The sequence below is a fragment of the Falco cherrug genome, chromosome 9, assembly GCF_023634085.1.
Source record: "Falco cherrug isolate bFalChe1 chromosome 9, bFalChe1.pri, whole genome shotgun sequence".
In the NCBI taxonomy this organism is placed as follows: Eukaryota; Metazoa; Chordata; class Aves; order Falconiformes; family Falconidae; genus Falco; species Falco cherrug.
In genome coordinates this window covers 11,907,373-11,929,667 of record NC_073705.1, presented here as the reverse complement: position 1 = coordinate 11,929,667, position 22,295 = coordinate 11,907,373, and the positions used below count along the sequence as shown (strand labels likewise).

The 22,295-nt window shown below is 56.8% G+C and overlaps 1 protein-coding gene across 10 annotated transcripts in view; it reads left to right on the top strand.

Annotated features, from left to right (window-relative positions):
* The window catches only part of RGS3 (regulator of G protein signaling 3), an 85,210-nt gene extending 77,084 nt beyond the window's left edge, over window positions 1-8,126 (top strand). For 7 of the 10 annotated variants that reach the window (XM_055720766.1, XM_055720767.1, XM_055720768.1 and 4 more), the window contains 5 exons: window positions 1,027-1,100; window positions 4,811-4,912; window positions 5,834-5,895; window positions 6,578-6,744; window positions 6,835-8,126. In XM_055720766.1, the coding sequence (XP_055576741.1) occupies window positions 1,027-1,100; window positions 4,811-4,912; window positions 5,834-5,895; window positions 6,578-6,744; window positions 6,835-7,020 (591 nt within the window). In that variant the 3' untranslated portion in view covers window positions 7,021-8,126. The other 3 variants (XM_055720774.1, XM_055720775.1, XR_008733891.1) reach the window with 3 other exon arrangements.
* Window positions 8,127-22,295: the final 14,169 nt, after the last annotated feature.

The window sequence follows — 22,295 nt, the reverse complement described above, 5'->3', positions numbered from 1 at the left end:
CGGCTGCGTGTCGCCCCGGCCAGCCCGCCTGCCGGGGCCCTATCTAGCTGGAAAAGGTGCTTTGCAAGGGATGCATTGTTTGGGGCTGATAAACTCCGGAAACCTGGGTGCAGAATGGAAGGAAGTGTCAAAAACCTCGAGCCCAGGTCTGCGGGGCTCTGCAGCGGGTTCCCACGGCACGGCCGCGGGGCGGCGATCCTGGGAAGTGGCCTGCAGCCCCCAGCAGCACCAGGCTGAGCTCGGTGCGTGGTCAAGCTGGCTGTGGGGCTGGCTGCGAGCATCTTCCAGTCTCGTTCAGTAATGGAAGAATTACTAAAGCCCCTGAGCTATGGTGGTCTCAGGGGTCCCCACACCTGGCCCCAGGCTTTGTGGCTCTCAGGCTGCACTGGTGCTGCTCTGAGCTCATGGTGGATCCAAGGTCCCCTTGGTTTGCCCAGGCTGCCCAAGGGAGGTGGTCAGGGAGTGGATCCCCCTGTGTGTTCCTCAAACTTGAAAGCTGCCGTGATATGATTCAGTCATGGCTGAACTGCTCTGACTTTTCCTGCCTGGGGACTGCTGGGGAACCCCTGATTGATTTTGGTTGCCCAGCCTGGTTCTGGGGGGACAAGGTACGCCGCAGGCTGGGGAGGAGTCCCTGTGCCCACTCAAGGCAGCAGGAATAGGAGCAACAGGAATGGGGATGCGGGTGTCCTCCCTGTGGGAGGTACCACTGTCAGTCAGCACCTTGAACCTGGAGGGGTACCTGGGCCACCAGCCGTGCCATCTCCTGAGATGCTCCAGGAAGGTGGCATAGGATGGGTGGGGGGAGTCAGGGTCCCATGCCAGAGCAGGTAGGAGCTTGTCCCATTGCATTGCTGCAGCCAGCCGTGATTGTGGGGAAGGAGCCCTGTGGATGCCATGGCTCTGGGCTGTGTGGGTGCGGGGACCACAGGGGATGCTGGCATTGCTGCTTGGTGACGCTCAGAGTGCCACTGTGGGCAGGCACTGGCATGATGATGCAGACACTGTTTTTCTGTTCCCCCCTAGCTGAGTGGAGCCGACCCTGAATGCAGCTGTGATGAAGGGGATGAGACCTCCCGCAAGAAACGGAGCAGGAACCTGTAAGTGTCACATCGTGGTGGCATCAGAGTGTACCAGGGCTGTTTGCCGTGACCAAGCACCTTGGCTGTACTCTGCTTGTCCAGGCAGCTCTTAGGGTCCCCCTGTCTTGTTCCCCCAAGCTTTTCTGGGAATAAAGCAGCAAAGACACACGTGAACTAAGGTCTCACTTCAGATGGGGAGTCAGGATTTTCAGGAAGGAGGGTGGGAGGTGGGCTGGGAGCTTTGCACAACCCAGCTGGGAGCAGCCCCCTGCTTACCTTGCTTTGACGGATGAGGAGAAGGAGCTGGCTCTTGCTGGTGGTGTGGGGAAAAGGGCTTCCCCAGTGCCAGCAGAGCTCTGCTCCGGAGGTGCTGGGTTCAGGGAGAGGACATGCAAGCCATGAAACACGAGCTGGGGGCCTCCTTCCCACTGGCCCCATGCCGGCAGGAGGGATGGGGAGTTTTCCCACCACGGGACAGGCTCCAGCCCTTTGCAGCATGTTGCAGCATGCGGGCAGCGTGGTGGGAGCACTGAGTGCGGGGACTGCTGAGTGATGCTCGCAGACCCTCTTCCTCTCCCGGTAAGGCTTTGGGGGTGCCAAAAAAGTGGGTCTGGGCAAGGACGAGGCAGCCGTGGCCTTTGCTTCCCATAAGCCCAGCTGCAGCTGCAAGGATGTTTTGGAATGAACCGCCTCCAGTTTTGCACGGCAGGATCCGGCCGGGTGTCAGGGCCACAGGGATGCCCAGGCCTGGCTCTTTCCCCACTCCACGTGGCTCGGGGCAGGTGACAAAGTCACACGTGGTTTGAGCCGCTCAGGGTGTGCGAGGGGCTGAGTGCAGCTACTAAGTGCACAGGCTGGACGGCTTCGCTGCCGGTGTTGCCTGCCAGCGAGCGGCACTGTTGCCCTGCGTGCTTCCTAGCTGCAGCTGGTTATTTTTAGCTCTTTTTGTAAATCCCCCCCCTCCTCTCAACACTTGAAATTAAAATGAATCCCTTGCAGTCTGCAGCAGGGACGTTCCCCCCATCCGCGTGTGCCTGCTGCAGCGCTGAGCCAGGGGAATCGGGCAGGCGGTGGGAGGCTCAGCTCAGCGGGGTCAGGGGCGGTTGCAGAGGGTTTGCTCCTCACCTTGAGGCAGCGGCGGATGCTCTGGGGAGCCTCTTGGCATCGCACGGGCCGGCTATTGGCTGCGCAGCCTGGTTGCCAGCTGTCTGCGGGGAGTATTTATGGTGCAAGTGGCTGGGGTTTGGCACTCGCCTCCCCTCCCGGCACCGGCACGCTCTGCCGGCGCTCCCCGATGTACCGCGCGATGGTGGACTTTTCCGAAAAATACCTGGAAAGGTAGGACTGCAGCACCCTGCGAGGAAGGGTGATGTGCTTTGCAGGGGACGGTTTGGAAGCAGCACAGGGTGATGGTGCTGGATGTGGCCTCATGGCCATGCCGGGGTGCTGGGAGCAGATCACTTTATAGGGGCAGCTTTGGACAGAAACCAGCAATTTTTTATGAAAAAAAACATTTATGAATATTTTTGCTGTGGCATTTCATACTGCAGATTGGCTGTAGCTTGAGGCTGTGCGTGCCTGTGGCTGCTGCAGCCCGGTTTCATGCTGCTTGCTATTTATTTGCAAGCATGTGCAAGAGAAGCAGCAGGTTTTAAGTTGGGGAACTTCCTTAGGTGGTGCTTGCTGGCATATTAACAGCTGGCAAATCTGCCCATGAGCCGCGGTCACCTGCAAGCCCCAGAGCCTGCTGTGTGGCAGGGCTACCCACTGCAGCTGGCTGGGGTGTGGATGGCTGGGCGGCTGGAGGCAGCCCACGCGTGCTGGAGGCACACACAAGGTCTTCTCAGTGCTTTGAAAGCCCCACTGGGCACCGAGCTGCGGCGGCTGCCTTGCTAAACTGGGAACACTGTTAAAATTGTTGCTGGGGGCTGTGTGGGATGGCCCGTCCCGTGTGGCGGCTGGTCCTCGGCTGCCGGCATCGCTGGCAGTGCGGTAATGGGAGGCAGATGGTGTTTGGAGTGTGAGGCTCTGTGTTTGGATCCGCTTTTCCCACATTAGCACTGAGCCAGTGCCTGGCAGCTGGCAGCAGCGGGACGCGTGTCCTGCTGGGACCGCAGCCCAGATGATGCGAAGGCATCAAAACTGTCTGTGCCCGCCGTGAGGGCACGGACAGCACCAGAGACTAGAGGGGTGATTGCCCCCTAAAATCCTTCCATGAGTTGGGGTGCTCAGCACCTTGCGGGACTGAGCCCTGGGGTTGTCGCGACTATTTTTTTGTCCCAGGGGATTGCTGTATTTTACCCTCCTGGGACTGGAGAGAGATGTGGGTCTAGGTAGGATCACTTGGGGTGGGGTGCACCCTTGCCTGGAATCCCTCCTGTGCCCCTGGTGTCCCTAGTCAGCCCTGGGCATGGCTTGGCCAGGCAGAGGTGGCTCCTCTGAGCACCCTTGCATAGACCCACTGGTGTGGGACCCGGGGGGGGCTGCAGGTGGTGGCCTGGCCATGCCACCCTGGGGCCCCATCTCCGGCCTTGGTGTAGGATGAGCATCCTGTTCCACCCTGCGTGTCCCCTACACCCTTCTGTGCCCTGGTGTCATGCAGAGGCTGTGCCACGAGGGGACAGCATCGTCCGTGCCTGTCCTCATCCTTCACCTCTTCCACCTCCTGCTCCCCTGCCTTGGCCCCTGGGAAGCCCTCGCAGGGCCAGGCTGGGGCTGGGCTGGGGGTCTCATGTTCCCATGGCACTTGCCAAAAATCTTTGTCCCACTTTGGCCTGGTGGCAGTTTCCTGGGGGAACTGGGAGCCTTGTGTCCGGGTGTATGTCAGTCTGTCTGTCCAGGGACAGTGGAGCGGGGACCTGTGCAGGGGGACAGTATGGGGTGTCTGTTCCCCCAGCGCCCCTTGGTGCCACGGGCTGCCGGCCCCAACCGTCCCTGTGTGGAGATGTCCCCGTGGCCATGCCCATCCCGTGCCAGCACTGGAAAAGTGTGAGCATCAGTGGGTCGCACGTGGGCTCCCAGCCCTGTCCCCGCAGCAGCGGCCACACGGTGAAGCACCGCTGTCCCCGCTGTTCCCAAGCACAGCCCCACCGCTGGCCTCACTGCCTTCCCTGGGACGCCTGCGCTCTATAAATAGCCCTCGTAAATCCCTGCCGTGATTATTTTCCCCGCCGTCTCTTGAAAGGCCCCACTATCCACCCTCGGTGCTGATTTTTCCACCTTTCCTTGAGTTTCCCCAGCAACGGCAGAGCCGTCCGAAATAGCAGCGGGCTGACACAGCCCTTGCTCACATGCGTCTCCTTCACCCCACGCTGCATTTAAAGCTCCTTCGAGCTGCGCCCTCCCACTTCCGCGCTGGCCACGCCGGGCGGGAGCGTGGCACGGAGCCGGCGTCAGAGCGGGAGCGTGGCACGGAGCCGGCGTCAGAGCACCCGAGCGTCTGGCTGCGCCGGTTGCGCCGGTCGCCGCTGCAGAGGCCATCCCAGCAGCCATGCCCTTTTTCCGTGACCTTTCCAAACCCCAGCCGCTGGAGTTTCACGCGGAGATGCTGCTGGGCATGCAGAGACCCCACAACGGCAGCCTGCAGCGCCGGCACACCATGAAGGAGTAGGTGGTGGGCACGGGGCAGCGGGCGAAGTGCGGGAGGAGGCTGCCAGCGGGCCCCCTCCTGGGTGCTGGCTGTTCCCCCGGCCCCTTGCCCGCCTGCTAAAACTTGCTCTTCCCTCTAGAGCCAAGGACATGAAGAACCGGCTGGGGATTTTTCGGCGACGAAACGAGTCCCCAGGGGCCAACCCCTCCGGCAAGCTGGACAAAGTGCTCAAATCACTCAAGTAGGTGCTGCAAGTGGGTGACGGGGGGATCAGGGGCCGTGGGGGCTTGGGGGCGAGCTGTGGTCGGGCTGAGCATCACCTCCAGGGAGGCTGGGGTCACCCTCTTTGGGGGAGCTGGGGACAAACACCTTTTGTATCCAGAGGAGCTTTAAAAACATTTGTTGGCTGAAAACTCCCCACCCAGGTGGGCTGGAGGTCTGTGCCCAGGAGGCAGCACGGTGGTGGCTTGGGCTGGAAATTTCCCTGACGGCTGCTTTCTCTCAGTGCCTGTGCATGAAACTTTAACTGGCCAGAGGATGGTTTGAAAAACCGCTTTGCTCTGGAGGTGCTCCAGCAGCCGGAGATGAGCCCTCCCTACTCTTGCCCCTGGCAGCTTCTCCATCTGTTTGAATGGGGCGGCTGAATTCCCCACTGTCCCACAGCCTCCTGGGCATTGCCCGGAGCTTTTCCAATTTTTGCTCAGACACCCCAAGTGGCACAGCTGCCCGCACAGACCTCCTTACATTGTATTTTCTTCCTGGCAGTCTAAAAGCAGAGGTTTCCTTCCAGCAGAGCCACTGCAGTCCTGCCTGGTGCAGAGCCTGGCTCTTCCCGGAGATGCGCTGGCAGTGCTGGTGCCGGTGTGGGAGCGGGGGCCAGCCCCGCTGGGGCACACGGCGTTGCTTTATCGGGGCACTCAGTGTTGCTTTATCGGGGCACTCAGTGTTGCTTTATCGGGGCACTCAGTGTTGCTTTATCGGGGCACACAGCGTTGCTTTATCGGGGCACATAGCATTACTTTATCGGGCACACAGCACTGCTTTATCGGGCACACAGCACTGCTTTATCAGCTGGAGATGTTTTGCTTGTGCTGCGTCGCGGCAGGCGGTGAGCGCGGCTTTTGAAGCTTCACTTTGCCAACACACTCTCCTTCCCCTGCAGGCCCACTCCCGAGGAAGCTCTCAAGTGGGGGGACTCCCTGGAGAAGCTGCTGCTGCACAAATGTGAGTGTTTGCCTGTTTCTTCTGCCTGTTTGCTGCTGGGGGAATAACCAGATGCACGCATGGATAAAGCTGGGATTTCCTCTCTTAATCCCTTCCGGTGTTTGGGGGTAGACAAAGAGAAATGAGGCGGCTCCTTGCCTGCACCACTCTGCTGCTGCCTGGCCCAGGGTGGGATTTTGTGATAGTGGCCAGGGAGAGCTGCAGCTTGGGGGTGCAGCCCCCCTCCGTCTTGGTGGGGGCAAAGGCAGTGATTTGTGTCTGTGCCCGATTCGGAGCTGTGCTGTGGGTCCGTGGAGCAGGAGCTGCTTTAAACCATTCCCCTTCTCGCGTATCACAGCTGGGGCACCTGGCATCGTGGTCATGTCCTGCACTCAGCCGCACAGGGATGGCCGGCGGTCCTGTCCCCATTGCTGCCCCCACTCCAAGCTCAGCCTTCCCCTTGGCTCTCTGTGCATGTAGCCGGGCTGAGGACCGTGGATTCAGCGCATGGATGGTTTGTGTTGCCACGCTTGGCCCAACAGTGCCATTGCTGCCTGCTTTGCACCAGGGCTCACAAGGGGTTTTAGGGGACGGTGCAGGGAGGTGGTTTGGGTTGCAGCTTTGCCAGGTTGCTGGGCTGAGGGTCCTGTGGGGCCATCCCCTGCTGTGAGCCGTGAGTAGAGATGTGTCTCTGTCCCCACAGACGGGCTCGCTGCCTTCAGGGCCTTCCTGCGCACTGAGTTCAGCGAGGAGAACCTGGAGTTCTGGCTGGCCTGTGAGGAGTTCAAGAAGATCAAATCCCAGTCCAAGATGGTCTCCAAGGCCAAGAAGATCTTTGCTGAGTACATCGCCATCCAGTCCTGCAAGGAGGTGAGGTCTGGGGGCTGCGCTGGCGTGTGGCTCCAGGGCACGGTGGCTGCCTGGGGAGCTGCTCACCAGCGCTGGTGTCTCTGCCTGCAGGTCAACCTGGACTCCTACACGCGGGAGCACACCAAGGAGAACCTGCAGAACATCACCCGCAGCTGCTTCGACCTCGCACAGAAGAGGATTTACGGGCTCATGGAGAAGGACTCGTACCCCCGCTTCCTCCGCTCTGACTTGTACTTGGACATAATTAACCAGAAGAAGGCCAGCTCCCCACTGTAGACCCAAGAACTCTCTCGGGGCAGGCTGGGAGCTGTGTGTTTACATGAAATCGGGCGACAGAGGCCTTCCCGGGGGACGGCGGGAGCGTGCCTTCCCGCTGCCGTTCGTGCCCCCAAGCCATATTCCTGCAGCGGACGGTGCGGGGCAACTGAAGGCACCAAGCATGAGGCCGAGGGGACCAACAGGCCAAGCAGTCTGGTACTGCTCCATCGCCCCATTTCACCATCGCTGGTACGATGCCTTCGGGGTGACTCCGGCATGGATTTTATCCAGGAGGGAAGCTCCCACAAGACTACTGTGAAGCATGCGCCCGAGCTGCGAGCATTGCTGGAAGGTGACGAGTGATCCCGACTCGGCGAGGAGGAGGAGGACTTTTGTACAGGGCTCCGGCAAGGGGACAACAGCACCGGCATGAACATTGTCCCTGGATAAAAGACTTCTGAACTGGACTGGCCCCACGATGCTGCTGTGCTTCCCTGTGCCGGCGATGCCTCCCGGCTCCCCCGAAGCAGCTATCTCGCAGGAGCCTGGTATTCCCTTCACTCGTGGCAGGTCCCCCCGGGAGCAGCGAAAGCCGGGTTCTTCCCCTGCGCTGGAGGTGTGCAAGCCGACCACCTCCTGCTCCCACCCCTGGTTTATTTATTGACCTCCTATAGCTGGACGCATTGCTGTGTAATAGGAAATCCTCGTGTCCTTTCCCATTCTGAAATTACAAGTGCAATATTTGTGTGTGTCGCGGCGGAGTTCTCCGGTGGAGTGGATGACTTTTTTTCCCCGAGTGCGTACAACATTTTCTAAGTTAGCAGGTTTTATCTGACAAAACGCATTCCCTAGCAGCGGGCCGCTGGGGGAGCCTGGGTGTATATATCGTGCCCTGACGACAGAGGGTTTGGTGATGGAGAAAAGCAGCTCTGTGAATCAGAGGCTCTCCTTACTCTGGATAACAATACGGTGTTTTGAGAAGCGGGGGTTACCGCTGAACCTGGCAGAGCTGGACGGACTGCCTGCCTCCAGGCACCCAGTTTACAGTGCGAAGCATCTCTGCAGCTAGCAAAAATACATTGTCATGGTCATAGGTAAATAAAAGGAGAATATAATTTCTTGTAGCTGCCTTTTCTTCGTGGCATGTTTCTCAGGACTGGTGCAGCCGGGCATCCCCTGCTTCACCGGGGAGCGTAAAATCCTGTTACTGCATGGCTAAAGATGGGAAAATCTGGTTCCATGAATTTCTGAGCTGTTTTTTTATGACGGAGCAGCTGCCAGATGCTCCTGAGACCAGGCTCGGGTGTAGCCCTGCAGGAACACAGAAAGTTTTGCCCAAAACGAGACTGTTCCCAGGGACAGCGTTCCCTGTTTAAACACAGCAGGGCTTCTGAACGTGGAAATGCCCAGAAACATAAATGACCTAGTGTAGCTGCAGGTCCCTCTGGGGACACACCAAAAGAAGCAAGAAAAAGCCCAACAGTGCTATTTCAGGTCCCAGCTGCATGGCTTGGCAGGGCTGCTCCTCCCCAGCAAGGGCAGCACCGTGACAGCTCTGGTGTGTGATGAAAATGTTTTGTAGAGGTCGTTCATGGTGTGTTTGGTAGCTGGAATGTCTTGTGCCAGTCACCTGCTTGTGGTGGGCCTCAGATGGCTCAGAGATGTGCTCGCGGTGTCACGGGGCCGCACTGGGCCCCAGGGGTGGTGTGGTGCTGAGGTGCTGCTGGTGATGCCGAGGGATGGAGGTGGTGTGGCTGCCCCAGCGATCCCACCCGGGCACAGCTCTCCCTGGCGGATGCAGTCGCTTCTGGGGAACTGTCTGTGTTTCCCTCTTTAAACAACCAGCAGGTGATGTCCAGTTGGGGAAACTGAGGCAGGGCTGAGGGGACCCCTCAGGGGTTGGCTGGAGGCAGCAGGGTTGGTGGGACGTCTGTGTGGCTCTCCGGGGGATGCTTTTGGACCGCTGGGACCTGACGGGTGGGCGCAGCCTCCCTGTGAGTGCTGCCACGGTTGCCCCAGCTGGCTCCTCCAAGCCAGACCCCCCTCTTTCTCCTGGCATTGCTGAGAGCCTTCATCTCTCCTTCCCAGCCGGGAGGGTTTCCCTTCATTTCCCTTCCCTCGGCAGGTTTTCTTGCACTTCCCCCCCTCTCTCCATCACCTGCACGCTCTTGACTCCCCTCACTCGGTCCCAAGCCATCAGTGTTAGGAAACTCAGGGCAGGATCACTTTGTTATCCCCCGACTTCTCTGTGTCCCTGGGCTCCTGGGGCAGCATGTGGGGGACTCGACTGGGGGGGGCCTCCATGGGCGTGGGGCAGCTTGGTACCTGCCGTTACCTTCTCTCCAGCAGGTCCAGCAAGCCCTCCCGTGGCCCGTGGTGATGCCCAGGATATCCCACCACACAGCCACGCCTGATTTCAAGCCTGTAACCTGCCTTGGTTATGTGGATTACCCGAGCCCACCCGGCAGGGCAGGCGGCAAGGGCTGGAGCTCCTGTGGGACGTGTGGTGCCGGAACCTCATGCACAACTTTGAATAAACAGCATCGACCTGCCTGCAGACAGTCCCTGCAGGGGACAAAGGCACCGGTGCGTGCAAAAGGTGGAGAAATGGGGACCCAGGGTGACCCCCTTCCTGGAGAAAATGGAAATAGCCCTGCGTGAGCGGCAGAAATTTGGTTATTGCTGTAACAGAATTTATTGCCCGCCAGGTTAGCGTGAGTCACTCTGCAAACACCATCCCCGCGCGCTTGCGAGGCGCTTGGTTTCTAGGAGAGGCAGGGCTGGAGTGGGAAGTGGAAATGCTGGATGCCTGTCCCGTGTTTTCCCAGGACGGCCGGTGGCCTCTGCAGCAGGACAGGTCTCATCACAGGCTCTGCAGTGACACCAAAGCCACAGCTTTGTCCCCTCCACGCTGTAGCAGAGGAGCTGTGCCATCTGCTCCAAGACTTTGGGCCTCAGAGTGAAGGGTATGAGCAATGTGGAGAATATGGATGGGAACTGGATGGGGGGATGGTCAGCTTATGGAGGGGATTTGCTCTGGGGGGACGCTGGTGGGGATGGAGATACGGCCCCACTGCCCTCAGCAGCTCCTTTTCCAGTGGGATTAGGGGCCTGGGAGCTGCTGAGGCTGTTGGGGGGCCGCTGAGCTTACAACACAAGCAGAAGGGGGACAGAAACATCCTTATCTAGCACAAAATAAGATGTCCAGGACAAAACCCAATCAGGCTGCAAGGGATGCAAAGAGAAAAAATTATTGACTTACTGATGCCAATGCAATGAGCCTGAGCAATGAAACCTGGAATGAGATATTCCCGATTCCTCTGCTGAGGCACGACCTCAAACCAAGCAGAACTGCTGGCAGCTGAAGGGGTGTTCCCACAGCAGCACTGCTGAAATCCTGGAGGGGTTGCCTGGCTGGGGATGGCCCTGGGGACATTGCAGAGAAAAAGCCATTACCTGCACCCAAGCCATGGTCAGTGAAGCTGTGAAGGTGGTGGGTGGCACAGGGTGGTGGCAGCAAGTCGCTGCCTGTCTCGGGCTCATCCTGAAGCTCAGGTGTGTGTGCAGGCAGCTCATCACTGCTGCCTGTTTCGCACAGCGGCCAAAGCCAATTTCCCAACGCAGAAACCGGTGCCTTCCAAAACAGTGAGGATGCTGTAGGGGGCCTTATCTTGGCAGATAACCAGGATTTATCTCGGGGCTAAGAATTAGTGGTTGCTCAGCTGCAAATAGTCACAACTCTGCTGTGTTTGTCATGGGCAAACAGGGTAAAGTCCACTGAGGCGCAGGTGCTCCTGGTTCATTTGGGGGATGAAGATCACCCAGCTGAAGGCACCCATGAGACGAAGCACCCCAGGGAAAGGATTTAAATGGGAATGTGGGAATAATCACCAGAAAGCGCTGAACGCTTTGTTAGGTTCTAAAAATGCCACGACTCCATAGGTGAAAAGGGTTATGAGTGCTGGGAAAAACATCCTAAAGTCCTGGGTTTAACATCATGGTTTCCTCACACCCTCAGGGGGCTGGGATGAACCAAGAGGACTCGGGGAGGCTGTTAGATCAGTTTTACCTGGCCAAGGTGATGGACCTTGACCCTTCAAGTGTCCTTTAACACAGTATCTCATCAGCTTCCTAACTCAGCAGCCAGAGGTGGGTGCTGGGGTCGTCTGTGATTTACAAAAGCAAATGAAGTTCTGAAAACAGCAGCTCCCTGAAAAGCCTGTTCAAGCTGCCCAGCACCTCTTGGATGAAGACTTATGGGGAGAAGCCAGTGAGCAGCGTGGGCATCCCACGCTGGGGCTGTGCCCACGAGGCCAGCCTTGGCCAGCACTGGTCCCCTCCCCTGTGCAGATGAGCATCTGCAGTGTCTGGGGAAGCATAACTCTTTGCAGCAAGCAGCGCTCAGGTTGCAAGGGGGCCTCATTTCAGAGCTGGCTAGAAGCCCTGAATGTAAAGCCTTTCCCTTTTTCCCCGCAAAAGTAAAAAGTTTGCCTTTTTTTACAGGTGTGCACCATGCCCCAAGACACTCCAGTAATGCACAACCTTTAACTGGGCTTTTCCAAGGCACCCATCCTGGAGCATAAACTTATCCAAACAAACATAACTTTCGACTGAGCAAAATAATTCCTTGGACCCCTGATTAGACAAATATTCTCAGAATAGAAACAAGGCTACTTTATAGCCATAGACTAAACATAGCTCGACAGCTAGATACCGAAACTGCAGACACAAGAATTCCCCTGCCCTGGTGCAACATCTGCCTTGCTGTGCGAGTCGCTTAACCCTGCTCAGAAAGTTGTTGAGGCTTATCAGGAGCACACGGAACTCATTTGGGTAGCCGAGGTGCCCAGGAGCTCCTGGAGCCCTGCTGCAGGACAGCCAGGCTCTGGTTGTCCGCAGGGTGGGGATGGAAGTGGGATTGGTCTGGGTTTGTCTGGGGACTTCTGCTCCCACCGGGTTTGGTGAGGGCCAGGGGGTGCGGAGATGTGTTTGGGGACTCTTGTCCTTCCAGCCAGTGACCCTGGGGCTGAGCTTAGGAAAGCTGCATGGGGCAGTGGAGGGATGTCTCTGCAGTGTGGTGGTGGGTGCCCAGCTCAGCACCCCCCTGTGCAGGGTGTCATTCTGCCCAGGGGAGCTACAGACAGCGATGCCCTTCAGATGCATCCTGGAATTGAGGCTGTCAGGACGAGTGCCACCAGCCTCTGTGGCTGGCATCAGCGATGTCATTCCTAAACAATCCAAGGGAGCCAAGAAGGAGAAAATAAAATACTTCTGAAGTAAAAATAAAAATAGTCAGACTCAGATGCTGTCTGTCAAGGAAATAAACTAAACGCAGCTGGGCTGCTGCCAGGACAGGAAATCCAGCAGTGGTGAGTCCCCTGGGTGCCGCTAACTCATGCGGGAAGCATTGTTACGACCCCCTCATAGCTCATTTTGTGATTCTTCTCTGCATTAGGTCATTTTTACTCAGCTCATCCAGCTCACACATTCCCCGGTGCTGGGGAAGGCAGGAGAAAGGATGGTGAGATACATTTCCCTTTGTGGCTGAGCAGACCTGCCAGGCAGTGACACCGGGGAGGACGGGAAGGACCTTCTTCCCCGAGCGACCCACTGCAGGCATCCCCCACCCCACTGTGGGGGCTGTCGAGCTGTGCACGGGGCACAGGCAGAGGTGATGAACTGGATTCTCACCTTGGAAAACTCTGGGACCTCCGCCTTCATCCCTTGGCAGAGGGTGAGGAAGAGGGAGGTGGGGGAGAGGGAGAAGAGCCAAGCAGGAGCAGGTGGGGACCAGGGATGGGGTGTTTGCATAAGAGCCATTTGCAAGTAATTTCTTGTCCCTTCCTGAACTAATGGGGCAATTATTTCAGAAGGACACGTGTTTCTCATGGAAAGTTCTACTCAGCTCGTGCGTCAGTTTGCTGGTGTAGCAGCCCTGTTCTCCCTAACGTGTTCATGGTGCTTCTAGACAAAGACAAGTGGGCGAAACCTCCTTGGATCAGGGGACAGCGGTGACCGGTCATGGAGTGCCAGGCAAACATCCTGGTCCAGGGCAAATCAACAGCTCGGCAGCAAATGGGCTCACATGTCAAAGTCGATCGGCAAAGCTGAGCAAACACCGCCCGGCTCTTTGATGTAGCTCCTGTGCTTGACGCTGGGTGTTTGGACGAGTGTATCTGATTTGTATCTGTTGGAAGGAATAGCTCTCCAGCCAGCTCAAGAGGGGTGTGGAGAAATCGGAAGGGGTCCTGCAGAGTCTACTGAGGTGGTCATGGGCCTCGGGCACAGGACTCCTGTGGAGGGATGGAGAGGGATGGGGTCTAACAGTATCCTATAACTGTGGGAAAGACAGCCACAAAGATGCTGGAGCCAAACTCTTCTTGGTAGCACCAAGTGACAAAATAAGGGGCGACAGCCACAGTGTGACAAATTTCAGACCTTCAGCTTGGACAACGGGAAAAATATTTTCATTGTAAGGCTGATACAGTAGAAAAACAGGCTACCAGAGAAGTAGGGCGTCTCCATTGCTGGAAGTGGTCGGGATTTGGCCAAAGTCATGGCTGACCTGACTGGGTGCTGGCGATATTCCTGGTCTGAGGGAGGGTTGGACCGGAGACCCCCGGGGATGCACCCCTGGCACACGGAGGGTTCTAACCCTCGCTTTGCTGGTGGACATGGGTAACACCTTCCAGGACACAGGCACTGAGCCCACAGGAGGTGTGGGGCAGTGCTGCAGCAGGCAAAAGTCCTCATGGGAGCAGTGGAGCTGAGTCCTATGTTTTTCTACAAGTCAAAAATTAATTTCTGTGGCTTGAGGATGGGTCATTGTGTTAGTGTCTGAGCTGAGGGAAGAGTTCCTTCCCTTTGCCCTCTGACCAGCTCTGAAGCTGTTTGGTTCTGGGTAAAAGATGAGAGTCGAGTGACAAAGACCGGACTGGGCTGGGCTGTGGGATGGTGACATGGAGCTCAGGGTGACATCTCTGCTGTCTCCAACTGCCCTGTCCCCTGACTGGGCAAGCTCATCTCCCTCAAGGATATGAATAGCATTTTGATCTCCAGATTGCTGTGTTTTCCAGAACTATTTTTTAAAATCTTTTTTTGGCCCCACGAACATGTCAGCCACCCAACACCTGAGCAGCACCCTGATGGCTGTGCGGGGACCAGGAGGGGATGGGGATCCTGGATGCTATTGCCCAACACGTATCGTTTACTTTGCCATTTGAAGGCAAACAATTGACTTAATTAACGAGATGGTCTTTCAGGGAATCAAAGTGTTGTGACAGGTAGGAAGTCTGATAAGTTAATACAGCCAGTCTTCCCTTTTCTAAAACAAATAGAGAGGAAGGAAGGAGGATGGGAGCTCTCACAAATGATGTTTTAACATAGTGTCAGCTTTTATGGCTAAGCCATAAAATACTAGTTCCTGAAGCACTGGCACAGCATTAATTAGAGGAGAATTACGGACACACTCATTACTGCAGCTTCATTACAGCCCAGGAATTGACCCCTGGCGATGGGTGCAGCGGGTTCTGTGGTACCTGCACTCGCTGCCAGGTGTCTGCAGGTGGGGGAAGTTATTTCCCGGGAGCGCTCGCTGCTGCTCCGCCTGCACTTCCCACCAGCTGGGGGTCTGGCCAGCAGACTGGGCAATGCTTGGGGTCCATGGGGGTGTTTTCCCCCCACGCCAGACCCAGCGTGGGGGCTTTGAGCATGGTCGCAGACTGGTCTTGCAGGAGGCAGCTCCTCTTTCTGTCCTCCTCTCCTGCGCAGCGAGGAGCCCCCAGAGCAGCCCCAGGGCCACTGCGTGGAGACCCAGAGGGGTCTCAGCCTGGACCTGCTGGTCCATCGCTGCAGCCAAAAAGGCTTCAGGGGCACCGGCCCCTCTGCAGAGGAGTGTTTTGGAGGGATGGAGGTTTACAGCTTGGGGATTTCCAGCTGCGGCTTTTGGAACCTTTGGTGCATTTACCACTTTTAGCTCTGGTGGCTCAGTAACCGCTCCTGGCAGGGCTGCTGCTCCTCATTTTCTGGAAAAACCTTAAAATGCTCCAGAGTGTCAGAAGAATGGCCAGCTAAGGAAAAACAAAAAAACAGAAAAACAAAACCCAGTCTTTTTCCAGTCAAGCTACAGTGTTGTGTTTTTTATGAAAAACATCTACTTTTTTCCTGGATCAAACTGGCCCCTGTGAATGCACTCCCCATTGTGCTGAGCTCCTAAAATAACTGCAGTTGTTAATGGAAATAAAGCCCTGGGAGAATCACTCATTCCCATCTCTCCATCCAGCCCGCCTGATGTGCTGCAGACCCTTGTGCCGGGGTTACAAATCTTCACCATGGCAGTTTCTGTGTGATTCGAGTGGCAGCACAGCTTTGTGAGGGAATGTGCCACCCCGAGATGGTTATCTCCGAAGGCTGGCATCAATCACAGGCAGCAGGAGGACGGCACACGCTGCCTGGCTGGGTACGTCGGTGCATCCCAGCAGCACTGAACCTCTTTGCCTGCGGGTCGGCAGCAGGACACGGCAGCACCCGAGCCGTGGCCAGGGCGTTACACACCCTGGGGGCTGCACTCGGCCACGGGCTGTTTGCTGGGCTCCAACCCATCCTACCATGTGCAGCACAGGGAAATCCAGCCCTTAGCTAAGCCGGCAATGCCCAGGCTTATTTGCTTGGCCATGGGAGTGCTGAAGATCTGCATGTTCCAGGTCAGCAAAACAAAGTCACAGCACTCATTCATCTGTTTGAAATCCCTCAGATAGTTGTTTGTTGTTTTTTAAAAGCCATTTTTCACATTTTTTCCTGACCTCATGCTGTCTCCTTAAAGAGGTGCCCTAAAAACCTGGGGGCTGTGAGCTTGGGAGGGGGCATGCACTCACTGCTGGGTGTTGGAGCGAGGGCAGAGCCAAGGCAGGGGGCTCCGGAGGTCCCCTCTGCAGCGGCAGTGCCAGGATTGGTGCTGAGATAGCTTCCTGAGAGAGCAGGGGAGAGGAAAGGGAGGGTCGTCCCACTGATACATGGTGGAAGCACTCTCCTGCCTTGCACTCTTCCCCCTGGGAAATGCCCTTTTCACGGCGGCACAGGTCTGGTCTGTTTTCTGGAGGTGTGCCTGGGGAGCAGAGCTTTTTCCTGCGTTGTGCTCCATCTGAGTACGGCTCTGAGCACGGCTCACTGTGTGGATCCACCATGAAGGGCTGGGTCACCCCCGCCTGCGGCCGCCTGTGTCATTTCAGGGGCTTTCCCATGGAGCTGTGGCTTCATCCCACGCTGGCAGCAAGCGTGTCTGGGCTCTGCTCTCACCCCAGCTCCTGACCTGTCCATGTGGGATCTCCAAGCACTGAGCAGGGGACGGCTCAAGCCCTGAGCTTAAATGGGAACATGCAAAGGTAAAGGCTTGAACCTGCTGGGTGACCTCCTGTCCTCCTGTTCCCAGATGACGAGGCTCCTCCTGGGCACGGTGGAGAGTGACACCACTCTAAATACCCAAACCTTTCCTGTCCTTTGACCATGCCCTTGGGGTGGCTGGCCTGCAGCAGGGTTCCTCCAACAGCGGAAAAAAGCACAGCGTGAGGCACAGCTGCTATCATCCAGGGCCAGGCAGGGAAGGGAGTGGCAGTCCTACCAGGTCCTACGTGGTGACACTGTGGGATGAGTCACGAGTGACATGGCATGCCCAGGTTCACAGGGGTTTGGTGATTCAGCTCCAGGAGCCTCCTTTGCACTGCCCCCTGCCACATGGCCAGGTGCTGGGGCAGGACACAGGAGTGTCCCTTACCTGCAGAAGACCTTCAGCCACAGCCACACCACCCATGGTGGTGCCTGCAGGATGGGCACTGGCCAGGGCTGAGAACAAAGACTTGCACCAGGATCCCAGGGAGGATGCTAACTCCCAGGTGAATCCTGTTGGAGGTAATCTCCTGGCCACTCCTCAGTGGAAAGCACCACTAGGTGCTGTTTCTCTTTAAAATGATGGGCTATAAATTGGGGGGTGATAGCTGGCAGTAAGGTAGTGCAGAGGCTGGGGCTGGTGGTCTTGAGTGATCCTCAGCTCGCTGACAGCCTCTGTGAGGACACAGTGCCTTGGTGGGTCCATCCTGAATGAGGGTTTGTTGTGCTGGTGCCAGCCCCTTCTCCCAGGGCATGGCTGAGGGGAACTGCTTCTGATCAGTGCACAGGAGGCAGCTGGTGGGATTTGGAAGATCAGGTCCTCAACTGGTTGAGGAGGTTTTGTGGACCACGTCCAGAACAGCACCTTGGCTGGTAAGTTGGAAGAAAAGGGGATGGGGCTTTCTCAGTTGAAGCCACTGAGAGCCTGAGGCAGCCTCGTGGTTAGAGCAGGGAGAGGGGGATTCTGGCACCTGCTCCGGGAACTTCCAGTATCTGGTGTGCAGCCCTTGCTGGGAAGTGGTTTGCAGCATGCTGGCCCAGCTCTGTGCAAGCGGACGTGCTGCATGTCCTCTGCTGTCCTGTGCTCCAGGAGGAGCAGCTGAAAGGCAGCACTCTAAGCGTGGGTGACTCTTGGCCATTTGACCCAGCAGCGTGGGCAGGAGCCAGTGCTGGGGTGCCCTCATGTTGGGCTTGCACTGGGCTGGTCTGGGAAGCCTGCTGAGAAATGCATCTGCTCCGGGATCTGTGCGTGGTGTAATCCCAGAAGTCCCTTTCCAAACACCAGTGAAGCAGCAGGACATGGCAATGCTGTAACCTCTGCCGTGGTGCAGACATGGCTCCGGAGCAATTCCCGCTTAGCCCCATTGGCCCCAGTGAGACCTGAGTCCATCTCTGGTGACAGCCTGCTCCTACCACCATCCATCCCTCCATCTGCCATCTCCTCCACCTTCCGCTGGCTGCTAGGGGTGCTGCTGCCTCTGCCCTCTCTAACAGCCCTGCTGCAGCCTGCGGACTCTGTCCCGGGGCTGTTCCTCCAGCCTGCTCCGTGTCTTGGCTTTTCCTGGAAATGTGAGCCAGGTTGGTGGCTTCCAGGGGGCTTCTGCAGGCTGGAGACTTCATCACATCCTTGTCTCATATCCTGCTGGTGGCACGCCTCGAAGCCTTTAGAGGTGCAGTTTTGTCTGAACATTACCAAAGCAACCCTCGGCAGGCTGAGGAGCCTTGCCTGTCTGTGGCCACATCTGTCTAACATCTGTTTCCAGGCGGTCTGTACCTGCAGGCTGGGCGTCTGCCGAAGGACGGGGCTCTGCTCTGTGGGGTCCCCTTCCTGGGGTGGTACCCAGCTGGGAAGCCAGCAGAGGCCCTTGCATTTGATTCCCCATTGCCCCCAAGGACTGGACCAGGCTCTGGAATGTAAACTCCCAGAAAAAAGCTGAGCTCGGCGTAACTAACCCAGGTACAGGCCAAGGGGGTGGGATGGTGCCGGACTCATGGCCAAGTCCGAACACTGCCCAGCTGAGCTGCTGCCGCCTGGGAATTACATGCGATCAGCTCAGTGACTTTTACCAGACTTTTGGGTTACCTTGTCGATCCTTTCTCAGAACCTTGCAGCTCCCTTTGCAGCACTTTCTGACAGAAATAACCTGTGCAGCTAAGCTCCAGCTAGGCACAGGATGAGTCACGCTTGGGCAAGAGGCCAGCACAAGGCTCCAGAGCATCCCTTGATGCTAACCCAGTGCATGCAGGGGAGATGACTGGGAAACAGCCCTGGGAGTTCGGGTCTGTTTGTGGCTGGGACCTTGTGGGAAAGTTCCCTGTAGTTCCTTGACTCCCAGCAGTTTTCCACATGCCATTGTGCACACGCAGGGACCAAATAAAGCCCAGTCCTGTGTCTGCAGGGGAGGAAATGGCCCCGTTCCTCTCGCTGTTTCAGTTCCCAATGGTATGGAAGGGATTTAAAGCACATGCCACTGGCTGCCCAGGCTGACAGGGTAACTGGGAGCTGGGGGATACCTTGCTCCTGCACCCAGGTGGGGCTGCCTGTGCCTTGGTGGGTGCCCGTGCAAACTGGTGGGGTGTACGGGGCACAGGAGCCCCCTTTGCCCCATGGAAGGGCTTGCAAGTGGGGTCTGGGGGGCACTGGCCTTGCCAAACTTTGCCTGTCTCATGCCAAGTAGAGTCCTCTTCAGTGGCCCCACTGCTCTGGGCTGTCTTCTCAGGACTGCAGTGGCCAGGCTGGGTGGACGGTGAGATACACCTTCACTGGGGGAGGTGGAACTGGGCCCTGGCTTGCCAGGGCAAATGGGGATCTGTAATCCCTGTTGGGCAGGTGAGAAAATTGTTCTGGGCTGGGTTTCTCTGTGCCTCCTAAGCCAGCAGGGCTGCAGGGAGGAGGAGGGCTGAGCTGCCTGCCCTGTCCCACCTTGCTGGGTCTGCTCCAGAGAGCTGTGCAGCTTGGGTAGGCTGGTTCCCTGAGATATGGTCACACTTCACGCTGGCTTTGAAAGAGCAGCATTTCTGGTGGTGAACAGATCTTGGGCTATGCCAACGTGCCATGGACTGCAAACTAGATTGCCTGCAAGGGGTGCAGAGGAAAGGACTTTTGATGGTGGCTCCTGGAGAGCTACTGACATGTTATTCACAGTTACTTTCAGAGGGGGATACCTCAGATACTTCACAAGGGTACAAATTTTCTTATAGTTATGTTTCCAAGATGTGCCTGTATATGATGTGAGTCAGTGTTTAAACTGGAGCAGCAGAACCACTGTAAAGGAACAATTAAACATTTTTAACATCAGAAACTCGGGGGATGGAAAAAAAAATTACCCTCAATTCCTTTGGGCTCCATCCCAGCTTGTGAAGATTCACTGGAACCAGTCAGGACAATTTTGCATTTCTCCTGAACAGACTGGATGTTCTCTTCTCCTGCAGAGACTGCAGAAGATAAGAGCCATGACCTGGCACCGGCTCTGGGAGCTAAGGAATTTCTAACCTCATTTTCTGATAAGAGCTCTGACAAAGCTTCCCCAGGATGGTTTCAAACAGGCTGTTTTCATGGGTACCAGGCAAGGTCAAGCTTTTTAGCAAGGACCACCCTACACTTATGCAGAACAGACCGAAATAATAACGGGAAACAAGGCGATGGCACTGCAGACCTGCAGCTCGCAGCAGGGAACCGGCTCCCTCCCTGCAGTTTAAGCAGTACGCAGGTTCTGCTCACCCAGAGGGAAGGAAGAGTGCTTGGAGGTGTGAAACTGCTGAATAAAACATGCATGTTGTCCCTCTGCAAGGGGAAGGGACTGCTGCCCCATGGGTTGGTGGGTCACCCACCCTGGCCAGCAGAAATTGGCTCCCATGAGTCTGGAGCAGAGCACTATTTGCTGCATTTAGGCTTGATTAGAACCTGGAAACTGCAGAGTATCAGTCCCTTCCCCCAAAACTTTGTAAATAAAGCCAACATTTGCATCTTCACAAAGGGGAACAAGCCTGCTCCTTTGAGCAGGGTGAGGAATGGGGAATTATTTAGCTGAGCAGAGCTGGCTGCGTGTCATCTGCTGCAGATCAATAACCTAATTTCCAGCTCCAGCCTCCCATGCATCAGTGCTAGCGCGATTCAGCTTAGTCCAGCAAACAGACTTGATTACTTATTCTTTAAAACAGCACCTTGAAAGATACCCTTCCTGCACGCCGCCCTGCTGCAGAGCCGCGCGGAGCACTCTGTGCTCTCTCTGTGGGGTTCCTTGGGGCAGGCAGCTCATGCAGAGCAGTGCAGTGTCCCCGGCGTTGGGACAAGTCATGCTCCAGGTGTACCCTGAGTGGCAAGAGGTGCCTGGGTTGGACGTCAGGGGAAAATCCTTGCTCCAAGATGCAGAAGGGAGAAGCCAGAGCAGGTAGGAACAGCAGGGCACACCAGGGTCATGCATCGCCCCCCCCCCCCCCCCCCCCCCCCGTGCTGTGGTACCATCGAAGGTGTTGGAAAAACACCACTGGCTGATAACTGTCCAGCAGCTAGGCCTGTGGCATCCTGGAAAGTGTGGTTTCCACCCATTTGTACCTGCCCATCCAGCTGAAAAAGGTCTTTGCATCTCCAGAGAACTGGCCCTTTGGTGGGAGCTTATGCAGAAGAGGACAGGGAGTCACGCTGCTTCCAAAGCCCCCCAGTGTGTGTGTTACAGGGGCAAGAGGAGAACATATGTGCCTTCGCTTGCTAAACAGCCAGGCACCCACAGGAGGGGCTGCAAAGCACCAGGGTCCATCCTGCTGTGTGCTGGCTGATGGCAGTTGCAAGGAGCGAAATGCAGAACGCCAGGGTCCCCAGGAGCGGTCCTGGGAGGGTTGCAAGAGGCTTTGGCACTGGCAGGGCTTTCTGCTGCACACAGGCTGCTTATTTAGGAGCTGATCCAGTAAAACGCTTGAGCACAGAGGTATTATTGAGTTCAGAGGGACTGTGCGCCTCTTTAAAGGAGGTACTTGTGTGTTTGAGGCTATGGACCCGTGTACGTTTGCTGGATCAGGGGCTCAGGGTGTAACGCAGACTGCAGGATACTGAAATGCTTCAAGGCTGAGATCACTCTTGGCCCCGTGGAATGACTGTGGAAGATTTATCGGCGTTTATCTTCGTTGCTGCAGAAAAATGAGTGGTGTGTTTGGGCCAGAAAGCAAAAATCAGGCTCTTGGAAAAGCAACACCAAGTGTTTGCAAAGCTGCCGTGTACTTTAACGAAGAGCTTCCCCCACCCCATCCCATGCAATGCTCCTGCGGTGAAGTCCCAGCTGGGGAGGGGCTGGGTAGGACCACAGGAGCTGTGTCTGGAGTGGCCCAGGGGGGCCAAGGCTGGCTCTGCTGTGCCCCTTCTGTGGGGCATGGAGGCCAGGTGAGACACTTCTCCTGCAGAGGAAGGGTCAGGAGACCCCATCGGAGGCTGCCCTGGGAAGAGGGAGTCGCACCTGGTGCCCCAGATTGCTATGAAGAGTTCACATCTTGCCCTTCTTGGGGGAGGACGTGGGAAGAGCATCACCGGCACCACATCCTGGGAAACCTCTGCCCTCCAGCACCAGGGTTCAGAGCAGCTCAGAGGTTTTTGGCTGTATGAAGTGATGACCTTAGATAACAGACAATTAAATAAGTGTAAAGGAACAGCTGGGAGAAGGGATGGGAGTGGTTTACAGGGCTTTAGCTGATGGGAGGCCACAACTACCATGTGCACTGTTTGTAGGATGGTCCCTGGACTTGGAGAGGGGGTGAAGGACGCCTCCGAGACCTGCCTGGGCATGGCTGATGCTGACCTGGTTCCTTGTTCTCCCTCCTGCCAGGTATGGAGCACGGCTCTGGAATGGGGTTAGCACATCCCCCATTGATGCTGGGAGGGCTGAGGGCTGGTGGTGAGGAAATTCTGGACCTTGTGTTGGGAG